At 39.1% G+C, this 18585-nt stretch overlaps 1 protein-coding gene across 2 annotated transcripts in view; it reads right to left on the bottom strand.

The window, feature by feature from the left end:
- Positions 1 to 18585, bottom strand: part of RASGEF1C (RasGEF domain family member 1C) — a 90125-nt gene that overhangs the window by 12248 nt on the left and 59292 nt on the right. For both annotated transcript variants that reach the window (XM_035105596.2, XM_035105595.2), the window contains exons 5-7: positions 7962 to 8174; positions 6186 to 6260; positions 1159 to 1254 (exon numbers count right to left, since the gene is read on the bottom strand). In XM_035105596.2, coding sequence (XP_034961487.2) covers positions 1159 to 1254; positions 6186 to 6260; positions 7962 to 8174 — 384 coding nt within the window. The remainder of the gene's footprint in view (positions 1 to 1158; positions 1255 to 6185; positions 6261 to 7961; positions 8175 to 18585) is intronic.

Below are 18585 nucleotides of genomic sequence, written 5' to 3'. Positions count from 1 at the left end.
TCCAATCTCTTTTTAATGATAACAAAGGAAGTTAAAGTCAGAAGGACTGAATCGTGAAAGAGATTTAGCTGGAAACGGATCTAGTGAAAATTACCTAACATCAATCTACCCAGTATTCTGTCACAGACAATGGGCACTTCCGTATGTTCTAGAAGCAGAGTGGACAACCTCTAAGTTAAGGGCCATATTTTCTCTGGGGGAAATGGTCAAGGGCACATAGCACCAGTGATGGACTAGAGCTGAGGTGAGCAGGAACACCTGTGTTCTCTCCCTCCTATACACATGCATATGACATCTTTAGGCAGATAGGTCTTGGCAAGAGAATAGTTATCCCAAACATTCTCAGATAAGACTGCATACACACCACACGTTTAAAGCACATGACTTCCGTCAAGGTATACTGGGGACTGCGGTTTACCTTTCACAGAGCAACAGTTCCCAGCACTCTTAACAAGCTACAGTTCCCATGATTCCTTGGGGGAAGACAAATGCTTTATATGTATGGGGAGTGTGTAGCCAACAGCCATATGGTACAGGGTGATACTAGAACGAGAGCACCCCATACTTCTGTTTGGTTTTCCTTCAGACCATGATTGGAAGAAAACACAATAATAAGTTATTTCCATTATTTACTGTACAAGTCTATTGCATTCAAAGGGTGGTATCCAACTAATGTGCATCGTCATTGCAAGATCTCTGCTTGCACAATGGAACTTCCCCCTCCCCTCATGCACCTCCTAAATCTGTTCTAAGGGTTTCCCCCACCCCACCTGGTGAAGATTTGGGGGAGTGCTCCTCGTGCATGCAGGAGGAGGGAAAGGGGATCTCTGTTGCACAGGTGTGAATCTTTGTGCTGATGGGACATGTTAGTTGGATACAGACAGATGCCAACCAACAGCGTTCAATTGGAGCAAAGAGCAATTCAGGTTTTCTCCAGATTGACGTGTGCTCCGATTTAACACTAAAGTTCGGGTTTTCCCTGGGAGAGGAGCAGGGCAAGAGGAAAACTGTTCAGACACAGTCCACTGCTCTATCATTGCATCAATAGCCTATTTCACCATTTATATACCGCAGTGTTTCTGTGAAAAAATATAACCTCCACTTTTGTGAGTAAATAGTCTCAAAGTTCCACAGTCAGACAAATGGTATTCAACTTACCATGCAGATTTCTGTTGCTACAAGATAGCAGAGTCTATTGAACCATTTGACATAGGCCTCAAGGTTGCTAGTTTTTTTCTGTTCACTGAAACAAGGCTGAAAAACAAAGACCTGACATGACATAAACTAGATTCTGCTGTGCCTTAAAAAAAACAAAAAACAATCACCGTAACTGTAGAGTGTTGTTCTATAATCAATAGCATACATTGCTATCATCATCAACATTCAAAAGCATGTGGACATATACCTATAAACACACACACACACACACACAGACAGTGCATGTAAGACTGAGCTTCAGAAGTCAGTGGGTGGGTAGTGACAGATGTGTTGGGCTTAACAGAATGCAAAGCTTTCTACAAATCAAATCAGTGAATGATGAACAGTTCCACTTTGCCTACAGCAATTGCACACAAGGCAATTTATTCCGATTGGTGCTCCCTAGGATATTAACAGCCAGGATATTGCTGTATGCAACAAGAATCTGGATAAAATAAAATCAGACAAGGATGCCTTTCCATGTAATATGTATTTAGTTTGTGCCTTTGACTCCCAAGAGTTCCTACAGTTTGGCAAATCCAATTGCCCATGGTGTTGTCTTGCATGAAACAAAATTTCTGATTAAGTTGGGGGGAATCAACAGCAAAACAAAATATGATAGAGTTACAGTACAGAATATTTTTTGCCTAAAATATTATTTCCTTCACATGCTCTTGTCTTTGAGAAAATATTATGTACACTACCCAATTCTTTATCGCTGACCTATTTCTGTATCATTGGTTGCTGTGAAACAAGTCGCTCAGATGGCAAGATTCATCAGGAAATGTCATTTTTGTGACATGTGCTCTTTCGGCTGTGGTTACTAGGCAATTGCATGGGAGTGAGAAGGTTAGTTTGGTATCTGAATTCTTTTGATGATTTAAAATCACCTCCACCACCTTCACCTTAGGATAATCTTCCAGAGATGGCTGATTATTCTGATTTTTTTTCTATTATTTTTTTTGTTTGCAGCCACTAGAGGGTATCAGGAGATTTTTCTTCTTCTTCTTTCATTAATGTGATAATTGATTTCTATTTTAGAGCCTGAGGATAAGATGAGTAAATTGTGAGCTCCACGAGGACGAAGTTTTTCTGTTGGCGAAAAGGGGCTCTCATGCATAGGGTAATCTGGGAAATCTGGGATTTTGAGTGTTCGCAATGTTTGCATATATATCTGTATTGTAGAAATGTATCCTAAGGCTAAAGAAGATTAAAAGGGGGCATTGGGGAATCATATGAAACAGCAGGCACTTCTAAAATGTAAGCAGCCTGGAGCCCATTGCAGTATGATGTGATGCAAATTCAATAAATATAACTCTCGCTTCTCTGTCTCAGCGCGTGGCAGCAGGAGGAAGTGCCTCGATCATACTGAATTAATGGGGTTTGAAGTTGCGTGAATGACCAGAAAAGGGATCTTGGGGGTCATAGAGGATAGCTTGTTGAAAATGTTAACTCAGCAAGCAGCAGCTGTGAAAAAGGCAAATTTCATGTTGGGGGTAATTAGGAATGGGAATTGAAATAAAACTGCCAATATCATAACTCTTGTTACACAAATCTGTGATACAACTGCACATGGAATGCCGTATATGGTCGCTGCACCTCAAAAGGGTCATTGTAGAGCTGGAAAAGGTCCAGAAAAGGGCAACCAAAATGATCAAGTTAAACTATGAAATATAGTACCACAATGGACCATTGGCTGATCACAATGGTGAAATGGATAAGTAAAATAAGCTGATCTAGAATCTGGCAAGACAGAGCCACTGTGGGTAAGTAGTTCCTGGGTCTGAGAAATTGGTCAGTTGCCTGCCCTTATGGGGTTGAACTTGAAGGAGCAGGGTTGCAGTTTGCTTCTGGATCCTTGGCTTCCTATAATCCCCACCCACCCCTTTTTACTCCCTTGCAGCACCTTGCCATCTAATGAATGTAACCATTCATTAACTCTTAGTTAGGTGAAGCGACCCATATTAGTATTTATTTTCTGGTTGACAAAATGGATTTGAATTCTATTTCCGCCACTTTCCCATTCACTCTCTGGAATTCACACACTGTTCTCTTCTGTCAACTCCATCTCATATTCTGTTGCATTATCCTTAATTACTCCTTGTACTTTTCTCCCTTTATTATACTTGGATCTTTTATATCCAAGTATCTTTAATGCTACATGGCACGCAAAGCCCTTGGGCATCCATTAACATAGCACTCAACATCTCCACTCCTTGTTTTTTTAGTTCAATTTAGTCTCACTCTAGACGTCTTTCTGTTTCAACCAACATTTACTCCTATGTCCTCATTTCATCATCTCAACTTTCCCCCCTTAATTTAATTTAGTAGCTTAGGTCAGTCACTGTCTTTGGACTGTGCATGTGTGTGCGTGCACACACACACACACACACACACACACACACACACAGTTTTGCAAATGAATATGAAGTGTTTCATGCAAGGATGGCAGTGCTAGTGCAAAGCTGTAATTTGTCTCACACCCTGTGCTCACCCTACTTTGTGACAATAATGCACACTATCACAAGATGACACAATTGGTACGCAAAATGCTATGCAGGACTCTTTTGTCCAATGTGGGACTTGAACCCACGACCCTGAGTTTAAGGGTCTCATGTTCTACCAACTGAGCTACCCCAGCCTTGCAGGGGGTTGAACTAGATGACCCTTGTGGTCCCTTCCAACTCTATAATTCTATTATTCTATGAACGCTCCCTTGCTTGCTTTTAAAAATCTCATTCCATTTCAGTCTAGACATGTTTTAACCCCATAGTCACCTTTGACTGGACTTAATCGTCCAGGGTTCTTTACTTTTTTTTTTTAACCTTTACTATGTCCTCATTTTATCATCTAATCTACAGGTTTTCTTGGTTCTAACTTAGAGATGTGTATTAAACCTTTACATTCCCCACCACCACTTCTTGCCTGTGCCCCCCACCTTGCCCAGTCCCATTTTCTGCCCCTATTCCTGTCTGCTGAACTGAGCAGCACTTGAGGATATGTATGCTTCACAAGCAATTGTGGAGAGGGGAAGATGACAGGCCTATGGGAGGAAGGAAAGCAGCAAGGAATTTAAAGTTCTCTGAGTTGCAGTTTGGAGGTCAAAATAATCTACAGACTCAAAAATTATTTGGAAGCCAATGAAAGAAAAAAGCAGTTTCCTCCCATAGCCTGCAATAAATAATGCAGTGACCAAGCACCCTAACTCAATCCCTGCAAAATAACAAGCAAAAGCACAACATGCTCCCCTTTAAATCCCACTGGAAAATGGATGGCAGATGTTGCAAGACACATGGCTAATTTTGAGGTATTTGTTGATTTATGCAACGTCTGCTGAGAAGAACCAACAAGGGAAGAGGCCAGTTTCCTCATACCATCACCCCAGGTATTTTGTTCTTTGTTTCAATGTATATTCTTTACTTCTCTTTGTATGTATTGTAAATGAACAAAATCTATACTGCATTAAGAAGTTTAACATATTTCATCTCCAATGTGCCAGCCTTACAGGTATTATCAGTCTGAGGAACACTTTGCTTTTAGTTTAGTGCATGTGACCCAGCTAGTCACATGCCAAAACCTGCTTCTGAAGAATTATCTGTGCACCAATAGTGCATAAAGCAGCATCTTCTCCTATTTTCTTTCTCACAGACACTAATGGGCATGTTGCCCTTGACGTTAACAAGCATGGAGCTGAGTATGCACAGGCAGAGGCTAATTCCCCCCCTACTGGGATTGCAGCACAGAATATTAAAATATGCACTCTCTAATTACCAATACAAAACCATGCTTTTCTTCTTATTCCAGCTACGAGGTGCACATCAGGGGCATTTGAAACCCCAAAAGAACATCAGGTAGGAGATGGTTCCGTGGACTTATTTCAAATGTGCACTGTGTGCATGAGCACCATGTCCTAAGCACCACAGCTTCGTGCAACTGTGAAAAACATGTTACAGGAGCCTCCTATAAATATAAACAGATGTGTACTGCCTAGTCCCAATTGCTGCACATCCCACTCTTTGAATTGCTCACTCAGAATGGGTAATGCAACTAGGGGCAGATAGGTCCCTAATTCTGGAGGGGCCCCAGAAGCAACTTTACTCCACATTGCTTAGAAAAGTTGCTTTTATTTTATTAAAGATTTTCTTGATTTACAGAAATATGTGCAATGTCTCTCATAACATTTTTACAAATCAGTTTCATTTGTTGAGACATTGGGGGGGAAAGGGGGGAAAGGTAGATGGGGAAAGATGGCTAGAGGTGGGGTGGGGTGACGATGTTTCTATTCTAATTGGTATATGTGGGGGGGGGGCTTTGTCAGCGTTGCTTGTGCTGGTTCTCTGCTGTTTGCTTGTGTTCCTTTGGAGCTGAGAGGCTGGGGTTGGCCTAGGGTGTGATTGTTTATTTGTGGTTGGCTGTGGTGGTCTTTGTGTCGTTTGTGAGTGGGGTGGGTGGGTATTTTGGGTCGCCTAATAGACTTTTATATATAAAAAAATTGCTTTTAAATGTCTATCATGAATGTATATAATATTTCCCTCATTTTCCCTCATCTTCACCCCACCCCAGAATCATAGAACAGTTGGAAGGGACTACAAAGATAATCTATTCCAACCTCCTGCAATGCAAGAATATTTCGCCCCATGTGAGGCTCACACCCATGACCCTGAGATTAAGAGTCTCATACTCTACCAACTTAGTTATAACTCGAAAGCTATAAGGCATAGGGAATTTTTATTCACACCAGTGACTTAGACATGTCGGTGCAGCTATTTTAATCCAAATATGAGATGCAGTAGTTAATTTAAAAATAAATAAATGGTGGTGATCTGTCATGGAACAAACCCACGGAAGAAGATAACAGTGGTTACCCAGACCTCATTTTTGGTTGCAATGGGGGCCCCATATCAGTTCAAGCTTCAGGGCACGAAAAATGTAGGTCTGCCACTGAATACAACTGGAAATAGCAGCAGCAACAATAGTGCTAGTCATACCTTTGTGCTTTCCAAAGGATCTTTATGGACAAATGCTTGAACAAATTCTTCAGGTCCAATGTGACCCAGTCTTTCCTTTTGCAAGAAATAAAGTGGGAAATAAATTGTAATATAGCACGGCTGGAATCACTTATTCACTTTATGGTGCTTGAAGTAGCACCCTTCAGATCTGGAAACAGAATTTAAAAGGAATTTATGAAACCACTGGCTGGCAGACTAGCTCTGCCTGGTTTACTCTCCATCAGGAATTGCTTAGGGATGGACAACTCGTAGCCCTCCAGCTGTTGCTTGATTAACATTCCCATCATCACCCAAACAATAGCCATGCTAGCTGGGGCTACTGGGACTTGCAGTCCAACTTGCAGTCCGACAACATCTAGCAACATCCTCATCCTCAACAGAGAAAGCAATTACAACATGGTCAGAGTCTATACTGTATAAGCAGGAAAGACATTCCATCTGAAATATAATAGGCTACTGGTGTTCTGAGATTAGACTCTCCTTTGGTTTTTCTTTTCTTTTGAGGTCTTTCCTTGATCATAACCATACCTGCACTGAAGTGGCTATGAGGTGCACTGCTGTGGGGCAGTGGGAACCCAGCTGCACAGCATCTAAGCCCATCACACACATATGACCTGTGGAGCTAATAGTAGCTTTGTGTAATTAGGAGTGTAATTTACATCAAGGAAAGTGCTAGTGGGAAATGGACAAGAGGAAAAAAGTTTAAAAATCAACCCAAGAGCATCAGTTCCATGTAAGGCTGCTAAAATAAATGCCATGGGCGTTCCTAATCATGAATCTTCCACATCATGTCTACATTGTCCTAAGACCATGAGTTATAGAAGTAGATATGCATTTGTTGGTAGAAAAACAACACATCACACCTATGATGACTTGGCACCTCAGTGAAACCTTGTGAAATCCTCACAATAAGAAACAAGAATGGACTAGTAGATATAAACAAGGAGTGATTGTTACAGCAGTGGTTCTGACTGATGAAAAGGTTGATGAAAAACTTGAATGCTTCAGGACCAAACTAGTCAAAATGACAGGTCTGATTTTGTGTGTGTGCAAACAACATATATGGGATGGATGATTTGGATTGGGACCATGTCACTTGGGAAGAAGATTTAATCCTTTCTACCTGAACTATTTTCCTGACTAAAATACCACTCACCCAGTCTGTTATTTGCCCCAATTGCAAAAATGTAACATGTAATTAACAGTTTGGAGTTCCTGGAGAGGATATTTTCATCAGAAAGATGATGTAGAAGGAAGGGTCAATCCCCTCTCCCAGATCCAAATAGACCATCCTATCTCAACTTTTTGCAAATATTTAAGGATGAACACTTTCAGAAAGGTTATTCAGATATCCTTTGTGTTCTTCATTCACCAAGACCAACACAAATCAATATCATATTGCAGCATGTGGGAAGAAAAAGATGGTTGCATCTGAAACTAGTATTAACCTGAATAGTACATATTTGGTCTATTATAGGTGCACCAGCTTCTTAACTATATAACTTAGCTTTTGTTATTATTAGTAAAATATATTATTCCCTCCCAATGGGCAATTGTTTGGACTGAAGGATTCACATGATGCCCTGTACTTGTGGTCCTACATTCAGAAACTTCCCACAACACATTTGAGTTCCTGCCATGGGGAAGGGGATTTGATAAGATTTTAACACTCTCGAAAGTCTTAATAGGAATTTGCTAGAAAATGTTTTCTTACCTAAATTAAAGATAAAGCAAAAAGTCTTGCTTTCCACTTACCAGTTCCACATGTGTCAGCTGCTGGGCCAAGGTGTAGGGATCACTGCAGACACTCATCATTTCTCGTTGAATGGATGGGGGCTTACTTTTAAAAGCAACCACCTTGTCTGAGACACCTGCGTTGATCTTGACTATCCCTTCCTGCCCATGGTTAAGAGTTGCGAGCTTCTGATTCAGGGTTTGCAGAAGCTGATTCATCTTTTTCCAGTAGGCCTGAAGTGAGGAAAAGGGAAAGAATTGGGGGGGGGGAGGAAAACATTACAAACCATGAGCTGGAAAAAAAGGTATGATTGAATGTTCCTATTTGGGAAATATCCATAAACCATCCGTGGCTGAGAATTTTATTTTCAACCAAACTATTCCAGTCAGCTTAATTATAGGTCCACCCTAAGCTCCATCCTATGGATCTCTACCACAAGACTGGCTAGTTCAGCCTACTGACCACAATGCCAGTTCAACATGTGTGGAATACGGAAGCAGGAGAGGTGGGGGTGGGGGTGAGGAAACAGCACCAATTAGCTTTCACCTTCTCATTTTAGTTTTGCTCTGTGAGGCTGCAAGAAACAGAACATTCTGCCCAAGCTGACCATTTTTGTCCTTAATCTGCACCACGTAGAATTGGGAAAGGGCTGTGCTAATTTAAAATGGAATGTACATTTCAGGGCCCAAATCAAGGTGCTCATATCAGTGTTTAAAGCTGCAAACAACTAGAGCCCCAAATATCTGAAAGGCTGCCTCTCTCTTTTTTTTACAAACTCTCTTGGCTGTTAAGATCAGCAAAGGGGGCTCTCTTGGTAATACCACCTCCTTCAGAAGTTTATCTGGAGGGGTGGCAACCCGGGAGAGGGCATTTTCTGTGGCAACCCCCTAAGTTGTGGAACTCCTCATAGAGGTGCATTGAGGTGCATTAGGTCCAGTCATGACCGACTCTGGGGTTGCAACACTCATCTCGCTTTACTGGCCGAGGGAGCGGGTGTACAGCTTCTGGGTCATGTGGCCAGCATGACTAAGCCGCTGCTGGTGAACCAGAAAACGCTGTTTACCTTCCCGCTGGAGCAGTACCTATTTATCTACTTGCACTTTGACGTGCTTTTGAACTGCTAGGTTGGCAGGAGCTGGGACCGAACAATGAGAGCTCACCCCGTCGCAGGGATTTGAACTGCTGACCTTCTGATCGGCAAGCCCTAGGCTCTGTGGTTTAACCTAGAGCGCCACCTGCATTCCTGTTTTTTCTTTTTTTTTACTATATAGCTTTCTTTTTTTTTTGTTTTTTTTTTTTAAAAGAAAAAACTTTATTTCAATTATACAACGATACAAAATAGACAAAGCAAAATCAAATAGACAATTAACAAATTAACAAATCAATAAACAAATTGGCAAAACAACAAATAACAAATTAACAAAATTAACAAAATAAAGAAATTAGCATAATATAAAGAAATTAACATAACATAACCTATCTTAATCCGAACCTTTACTCAAACCATAATTTCGATATTTCAATTAAGACTTAAGTAGTAAAGGAACGAGGATAGATCTAAAATACTTACTTATAATACATAAAATACACAAAAAAAGAAAATAAAAATACAGCAAAAATACTTCCTACTATTCATGCATCGCTTTCCTTCTTTCTTTCCCTCTGTTCTTGCTTTAACTTACTTCTCACTCTTTATTTCATTAATTACATCATTATATCTAATAAAATTTCCTGCTTCTTTTTCAATTTAGACAAATCACCAAATCAATATTAAATTTTTCTTTTTTGAAATACTCCTCTACACCTTTCCATTCAATCATATATTTTTGTTTGGGGATGTTTCTAATTACCGCGGTCATTTTGGCCAAATTCATAAACTCTACTAATTTTTCCTGCCATTCATAGATTGATGGTACTTTCCCTCCTTTCCAATTTCTGGCTATAAGTAATCTAGCTGCTACAATTGCATACAACAATACATTCTTTTTCTCTTCTGGGATGTTATTCGGGACCATATTCAATAGGAATAATTCAGGTTTTTTTTCAAACGTTAATTTCAGCATCTTTTTCAGTTTTTCATAAACATTGTTCCAAAACTTCCGAATTTCGTCGCATTCCCACCAACAGTGGTAATAGGTGCCAATTTCCTTATTACATTTCCAGCATATGTTGGAATTCTTTTTGCAAATTTTCGCAATTTTGGCTGGTGTTATGTGCCATCTGTAAAACAGCTTTAATATATTTTCTTTTATACTTGAGCACGCCGTGAATCTTGTCCCTTCCTTCCACATTTTTTCCCATTGGCAGCTATATATGGGCCTTCCTATATCCTGGGCCCATCTCACCATTGTAACCTTTACCACCTCATCCTTAAGTTCCCATTCGAGAAGGTAATTGTATAATTTAGACATTGCCTTGTCCCCATTTCCCAATAATAATTCTTGCAACTTTGATTTATTCCCCAGAAAGCCAATTTTCTTATGTTTTTCGAAAATACTTTGAATTTGATTATAATGTAGCCAGCTTGTACACTCCTGTTTTATCTGTTGGTATGATTTTAACTTTATCTGTTCTCCATTTTTTTCCAGAATGTCTGAATAAGTCGGCCAGGTCTTTCGTCTGCTGTCTTTGATCATCATGGTCATTTCTATTGGAGATGCCCACCAGGGCGTTTTCGGCTCCAGAATGTTTTTGTGTTGGGCCCATATTTTTAATAAAGATTTCTTGAAAACATGATTTGTTATTTCTTTATATCCCCCTTTCCTTTCTTCTAATAAATAATTATGCCAGCCCCAGATATTATTGAAACCCTCTAGATCTAGAATTTCTTTGTTTCTCAATTCAACCCAATCTTTTATCCAGCACAAGCCCGCAGCATCATAATACAGTTTTAGGTCCGGTACTCCCCATCCACCTCTATCTTTTGTATCCGTTAATAATCTATACTGTATCCTTGGTGTTTTTTTTTCCCATATAAATTTACTTAGGCTTTTCCTCCATTTCTCAAAACATTCCTTCCTGTCAATAATTGGTAACATCTGAAATAGGAACAATAATTTAGGCAATACTGTCATTTTGATTGCCGCTATTCTCGCGGACAGGGTCAGATGCAAATTGCTCCACCTTTCTAAATCTTTTTCTATTTCTTTCCATTTCTTTTCATAATTATTTTCAAACAAATTTACATTTTTAGCTGTTATTTCAATTCCTAAATATTTGACCTTTCTCGCTATTTCCCATCCTGTTTTCTCCTCTAATTCCTTCTTATCTTTTTCCCTTAAATTTTTTGTAATGATTTTGGTTTTCCCCTTATTTATTTTAAAGCCCGATATTTTTCCATAATTATTCAAGATTTCTTTCAAATAATGTATATTTTCTAGGGGATCCTCCAATATTATGACCACATCGTCTGCAAAGGCTCGTGCTTTATAGGTATTTTCTCCTACTTTTATTCCTTTAATCTTTTTATCTTCTTTTATCTCTTTTAGCAGACTTTCAATTGTCAAAATGAATAAGAGTGGTGAAAGCGGACACCCTTGCCGAGTGCCCCTCGATATCTCTATCTCTCCGGAGATGTCCCCGTTTACAATCAATATTCCTTTTTGCTTTTGATATATTGTGTTTATGCCTTTAAAAAAATTTCCTTCTATGCCCAATTCTCTCACCGTCCTTTTCATAAAGTCCCAATTCACGTTATCGAAAGCCTTCTCGGCATCTAGGAATATCAGGGCAGTTTCCCGACCGGGGTTCCAATCTAAATACTCTATCAAATTTATCAAAATCCTGACATTATTGTTCATTTTTCTTTTAGGGAGAAAACCCTGTTGTTCACTTCCTATCAACCTATTCAATACAACTTTTAATCTACTAGCCATAATTCCTGCGAATATTTTGTAGTCAATATTTAGCAAGGAGATAGGTCTAAAATTTTCAACTTGGTCTAATTTCTTATCTCCTTTTGGTATGAGGGTTATAAAGGCTTCTTGCCACGATTTGGGTATAATTTCTTTTTCCATTATTTTATTTACTAATTCGACATACACTTCTCCTAGCTCTTCCTTAAACAATTTATAATGTTGGCTAGTGAGGCCATCCGTACCCGGAGATTTCCCCAATTTTAAATTGCCTATGGTTTCATATACTTCCTGCAATGAAATTGGTTTATCTAATAATTCTTTTTCTTTATTATCTAATTTGTCTAATTTGTGGCCTGCAATATATTTATCTATGTCCTCCCTATCAATTTGATCTCCCTTGTATAATTTTTCGTAATATTTAATAAAACACTTATTTATATCCTCTTTCTTTGCCCAATTTTTCCCATCCATCCTAATATTTGTGATTATTCTTTCATCTTGTTTCTTTTTCAGCTGCCACGCCAGCATTTTGCTTACTCTTCCTCCCATCTCAAAGGTTTTTTGTTTGGCCCACTTGATTTTCTTTTCAATTTCTTGTCCCAATAACATCGATAATTCCGTTTGTAAAATTTTAAGCTCAGATACTATTTTTGAATCTTTAGGGTTTTTTGCCAATTCTCTTTCCTTTTCTTCAATTTTCTTTTTTATCATATTTTGGTTGTTTTCCCGTTGCCTCTTTATTTTATTTTTCTGTTGTATATATAAACCTCGTATAAAGGCTTTGCTAGCGTCCCACATTACTTCCACCCCTACTTCTCCCGTTTTATTTATTTGGAAAAATTCTTTTATCGAGTTCTTAACCTTACTTACAAATTCTTCATCAGTAAGGATCCCCTCATCTAGCCTCCATCTGGTCTTTCTCTTGTAGCCCTCCTTTAAACTTAACATTACTGGATTGTGGTCTGTTAATGATTTTACCATAATTTGACATTTCTCTAATTTAGTTATTAATTTATTTGTAAGCCATATATAATCAATTCTTGCTGCCGATTTCTGTACTTCTGAGTAAAATGTATATTTTTTCTCCTCCGGGTTCCTTAATCTCCAGCAATCTTGTAATCCATAACTTTCTATTACTCTAAAAAACAACTCAGGCAACTTCCCCTCGTATTTTTTCCCTTTGTTCGATCTGTCTAGATCTGGTTTCACTACTCCGTTGAAATCTCCGGCTAATATAATTTCTTCATCCTCAACCCATTCACCTAATTGACTCCATAATTTCTTAAAAAATTCTGTTTTACCTCCATTTGGGGCATATATATTTACCACTACCACATTTCCCTCAGATAGATATAACTTTACCGCCACCACTCTTCCTTCGTCATCTTGAAAGATCTTTTCTGCTCTGATTTTAGGGTCAATATATGTCACTACTCCCTTCTTTTTTTTCTCGTTTGAGGAGATATATTCATTACCCAAGCGTTTATTAATCAATACTCTTTCATGTTTTTTCGATATATGGGTCTCTTGGAGACAAATTATTTTCCAACCACCCTTTTTCAAGACATGCTCCACCTTATTCCTTTTAAGCTTATTATTTAGACCATTGATGTTCCATGAGATTACATTAAGATTCATTTCTTTATTACTATATTTAATTTATTAAACTTTAACCTGGCCGTAGCCTTCGTCAATTTTAAAATAAGAACTAAATTCCCCAACAACTTACACAATCAAATAGAATAATGAATAGAGAGAGATCTTCTAGAAACAGAAAATAAGGAAACCCCCAGAATTAAACACACAAGTCTTTGCTGTCCTCTTATCCGTCTCCCGCCGCTGCCAACTCTTCTTCTCCACTGTTTTCTTCCTTCTCTCCTAACAGTTCTTTCCAGTTCCTTTTGCTGAACCTTTCGGCCTCTTCTGATGATTTTATAGTTTTCTTCTTCCCTTTGAAAATAAAAGTAAGTCCCTCCGGATACTCCCACACGTACCATGCTTTCTTTTTCCTCAGAATGTCAGTCAACATCTTGTACCTCTGCCTTTTCAGCCGAATTCTCTTAGGCAATTCTTTGTAGATGTCCACTGTTCGTCCTTCTATTACAAGTTCTTTTCGTTTTTTCATCTGAAGTATTTTGTCTTTAAGTAGGGCAGAATTCAAATGTACCATACAGTCTCCTATCGCTTTGTCATTCTTCTTTTTATCAATTCTTACTCTATAAATCCTATCCACGTCCAGCCACAGGTCGTCCGCCTCCACTTGCAGCCAGGCAGCTAGCTCTTTCACAATCTTCTCATCCACCCGCTCACTAGATCTCTCTGGCACGCCTCTCAAGCGAAGGGTAAGAGCATTTGTTTTCATTTCAAGCATCGCGATCTGGTCTGCTAAGTCCTCGTGTAGTTTCTTCATCTCAACTCTTTCTTTTTCATCCTTCTTTTGTTCTTTTTGCATCTCTTTATTTTCTGCCACTATTGTTTGCAATGACTCCTCCTGTTTGTTCAATTTTACATTCATCTCTTTTACAGCTCTGTCCAATTCTTTATTTTTGCCACTGAGTTCCTTAATTTGGTCAGACATCTCTGTTATTACTCTGGAATTTTGTTCTATCTTTGATCCCATTAGGTCTAATTTCTCATTTAAAGATTTATTGCCTGAGTCCAGTTTCTCATTTAAAGATTTACTCATTTCAGTTATGAGATCCTTGATGTCTGTTAATGAGTCGTTCTCTGGCGTGATTGACAATCTCTTTTGGTTACTTGTTGAATTTGCCGCCATTGTTGCTTGTGCTCTTCTTGATGAAGTCCTAGATCCTGTCATTACTTATTTCTCTTCTCTCTGAATGATTCACTTCTGAGGTTTCTCTTTCTTTCTGGGAGCCCCTCCGGAATTATTACAGACTCATCTAGTTCATTTAGGTGTCAATTCGGAATGGTCTTTCCCTCTGGTTCCCTCTACTTATCCTTTATTTATCAATTTTGGGCGCGATTTCTATTTTAGCCACTAGGCTATAGCTTTCAGCAAATACTGAAGACATACCTCTTTTCCCTGGTGTACAGAGATTTGTGTCTTCGGGGCTCACCCTTTCCCTGTGTTCATAATCTGTTTTAACTGTTACTAATCTTGTCCTGGGGTTTATTGGTGAAGGGTGGGTAATAAAAATAATAATTAAGAATAAGAATAATACAGAATAGTGTCATCATTTTCCCCAGTTGTAAGCTAGGGGAGCAGGGTCTCTCAGTCGTTCTCTCTCCCCCCCCCCCCCCATCACTTTGTGTGCATGTGAGAGAGGAGGGGTGGAGAGAGAGACTGCCCTGGGAGTCTTGGGGCTGAAGAGTGGGGTAGCAACTATTTAAATAATAAAAATAGTATAATGACTCAGCAGCAAGCATTAAATGCATCTTTTTACTCATGGCAGTTCAGGAATAATTTTTATGTTTTATTTTCTAGTTCTACTCAATACCACCTCACCAGCAACAGATTTATTCTTTTGTCTGGAAAAGGACATTCCTGGAATATGTTTGACTGTTTTATATTTTAAAAACTTTTCAATGTGGCAACATTTTGTGGGCTGTGCCACACCTTCCACCACAGTTATTTTGTGTTCTGTCAAACCACCATGGCAGACATTTTGTGACTGGTGCCCACAGCATCAGAAATTTTCAGAATTTCAAATGTGCCCATGGACTCAAAAAGGTTGCAGTCATATGCAGTTACCAATCTCTCAAAGGGAACTGCCCTGGTTTAAACTGGGGTGTGAATCAGGACCAGTGAGACATGTCGTCTGGGCACAGTGCCAGACAGGGAAGTCTGAATGCCTGCATTTAGCCCCCTGGAACTGAGGTTCCCCATCCTTGTTATAAAAAAATTATGGGCGGAACTCTCTTGAGGGAGAATGTATTTATTTAATAAAAGCCTAGCTAAGAGATATATGAGCGTTTACAATCCTCTGCATTGCCCGTAAATCCTGAAGGGCATTTAACAAGGTTTGACAGTTTGAGAGGAAACTGCTTATGAGAAAACTCTCTTCTCAATCTCTGCCTCAGACAGCTATGATTTGAGCCTACTGCTAATCTGGACATAAAGCGCTGCAAGGAAGGGAAGTCTGCAGTGAGGAAGTTGACAGCTGGATCAACACAGCAAGCGAGGCAGGTCAGAGATACACCGCAGAGTCCACGGATTATGTCATCCAGTCACATATCACTCAAGGCAACTGGAAGGATACTGGCGCACACATCAATCAGCTATACGTTGCTGATGTTCTGGGTGACTAAAAAAGAGTGGCACGGACAACACATCACTGCTTTCGGAAGAGGCAACAGAGCTGTCAGCTGTCAGACCTCAGTAGCTTGTCCACGTGGAAATATAGTGAAGAAGTCTTGCCCCTGTTTCATGGCCTTCTGGAAGATAGTATAAAACTGTCCTTTGAAAGAAGGCATTGGGTCCACAGAGGATTGCTTTATTGTATTGGTTTTTAAAGTCTCTGTATTTGAAGTAATTTTTTTAATGCTGCTTTTTGTTGTTTTCCTACTGCTGCTTTAGTGCTTTAATCGTTTTGTAATGCAAGTCTTAAATTGTTTATTGAGGATTTGATCCTGTTGTCAGCAAAGGGAAACATCTATGTAACATCTACCATAAACAAACCGGAACAAAAGTATAATCCTGAAGGTGTATAATGACTCTTTGCACAAAAATAAATCTTAAAAATTTAATTCCAATAGCCAATAATAATAATAATAATAATAATAATAATAATAATAATAATAATATATTTATATCCCGTCCATCTGGCTGAGTTTCCCCAGCCACTCTGGGCGGCTTACAACAGAACATTAGAATTAAAAGCTTCCCTCAACAGGGCTGCCTTCAGATGTCTTCTAAAAGTCTGGTAGTTGTTTTTCTCTGACATCTGGTGGGAGGGTGTTCCACAGGGCGGGTGCCACTACCGAGAAGGCCCTCTGCCTGGTTCCCTGTAGCTTTGCTTCTCGCAGTGAGGGAACTGCCAGAAGGTCCTTGGCGCTGGACCTCCGTGTCCGGGCAGAACGATGGGGATGGAGGTGCTCCTTCAGGTATACTGGACCGAGGCTCTTTAGGGCTTTAAAGGTCAGCACCAACACTTTGAATTGTGCTTTGAATTGTGCCTTGCCAAATAAGGTGCAATAGGTGGCTACTAGAGAGGGGGAGAGGCTTTTGTGTGCCTAGTGCCTATTTCTGTATTTTAGAATTTCTGTTTTGTTGGAAGCCGCCCAGAGTGGCTGGGGGAACCCAGCCAGATGGGCGGGGTATAAATAATAAATTATTATTATTATTATTAATTATTATTATTATTGTGCCCCTCAGCAGAGAAACTCACTAGGCAACTACGGTCTTTTTATTTTCCAAGTATTTTAAATTACTAACCATTTAGTGCTTTTGAATGCTATTTTATATTATTTGCTAGTGGTGGTTTTATCACTTCTATTTTTATTGTGATTATTTAGTCTGGCATTTATCATTATTATTATTCAGCATTAATTATTTGTTTGCTTGTGTTTAGGTTTTTACTCATGCCTTGTAAATTTATGGTTCATATCCTAGAGGATATTAATTTATTGGGTGACATACATAAGTTGTAAACAAACAAACAACTGTCCTGAGCACTGTGGCTAAGAAAATATTTAACAAGCACAATGTGTTCCTGAATATCTTTTTTTCTCTAATAGAAATAACCTCTTTTTTAAACTCTTAACATGCCAATGACTGTGCAGTTTAATTTCTGCTGCTAGGTATCTACAGTATATGAAAAATCCTATTTCTCTTTAAATATCCAGTTTGGGTACCAAAGAGTACTTTTGTTTAATATTCAAGAAAAACATTTCATTCTCAAGCAGAAACACATTTAAGGAAAATGGCAAGCCACAGCAGGTGGCTTAGAAATTCAGATTTTAATTAAGCTTTCTCTTTCAAAATGCAAATTGTAACTCTTGGCAAAAGAAACTGCTTCTCAGTATGCATACCTTTCCAAGCACTGCAAGAAGCCTCCAGAAACCAGGCTGGATAAAGAGCAGGAAAATATTGCTGCAAGGAATCATCCCAAGCTCATTTCAGTAACAGATAAAATGGGTTCCATAATCCTAGGATCCTTTTGCACCTTTGATCTGATCTGCCCTTTTCCCTTCAAACAAGTACATACCCCACCATGGAACAGTTTCTCTTTCATGCTTCCCTTTCAAAAGATAGCTGCATAAATAGGACCTTATGACTTATTCCTTTAATTAATTGGTAGTTTTGCTCAGGGAGACTGGCATGAATGTTTTTTGTTTTTTTCCAGCTCTCCACCCACCACAGCCAACTAATATAGATCTAGTTACAGGTAGGTAGCCATGTTGGTCTGACGTAGTCGAAACAAAATAAAAAAAATCCTTCCAGCAGCACCTTAAAGACCAACTTTCGTGTGCATATGGTGGCTTCACTAGCTGCCAGTCAATGTTCAATGAACATTGAACTGGGTATGTTGAAGATTTTGAGCATGACTAAAGTAGCTCTTTGGTTGCTGGCTATGACCTTAGTCATTAAGAGCCCAATCTGAATACAGCTCCCTGATGTCTAATCTGTTATTCATATTGTGCATAACTTAAAGCTCCTCCTTTGAAAGCTACGCAACTCAATATTCACTGTTTGGTAGCTGGCTAATTAGGAGGAATCTAAAATGATTCAAGCCTCCACTGCCAGTTTCATGGTTAACTGTTTATATCCTAAAAAGTTAATAGGCCACAAAATGAGCTAATGTTTGGGACTGTTGGTTTTGCA

This window comes from Zootoca vivipara, chromosome 2 (genome assembly GCF_963506605.1).
Source record: "Zootoca vivipara chromosome 2, rZooViv1.1, whole genome shotgun sequence".
NCBI classification, from domain to species: domain Eukaryota; kingdom Metazoa; phylum Chordata; class Lepidosauria; order Squamata; family Lacertidae; genus Zootoca; species Zootoca vivipara.
Note: the sequence above shows the minus strand (reverse complement) of the source record. Positions and strands in the feature narration are given on the sequence as shown.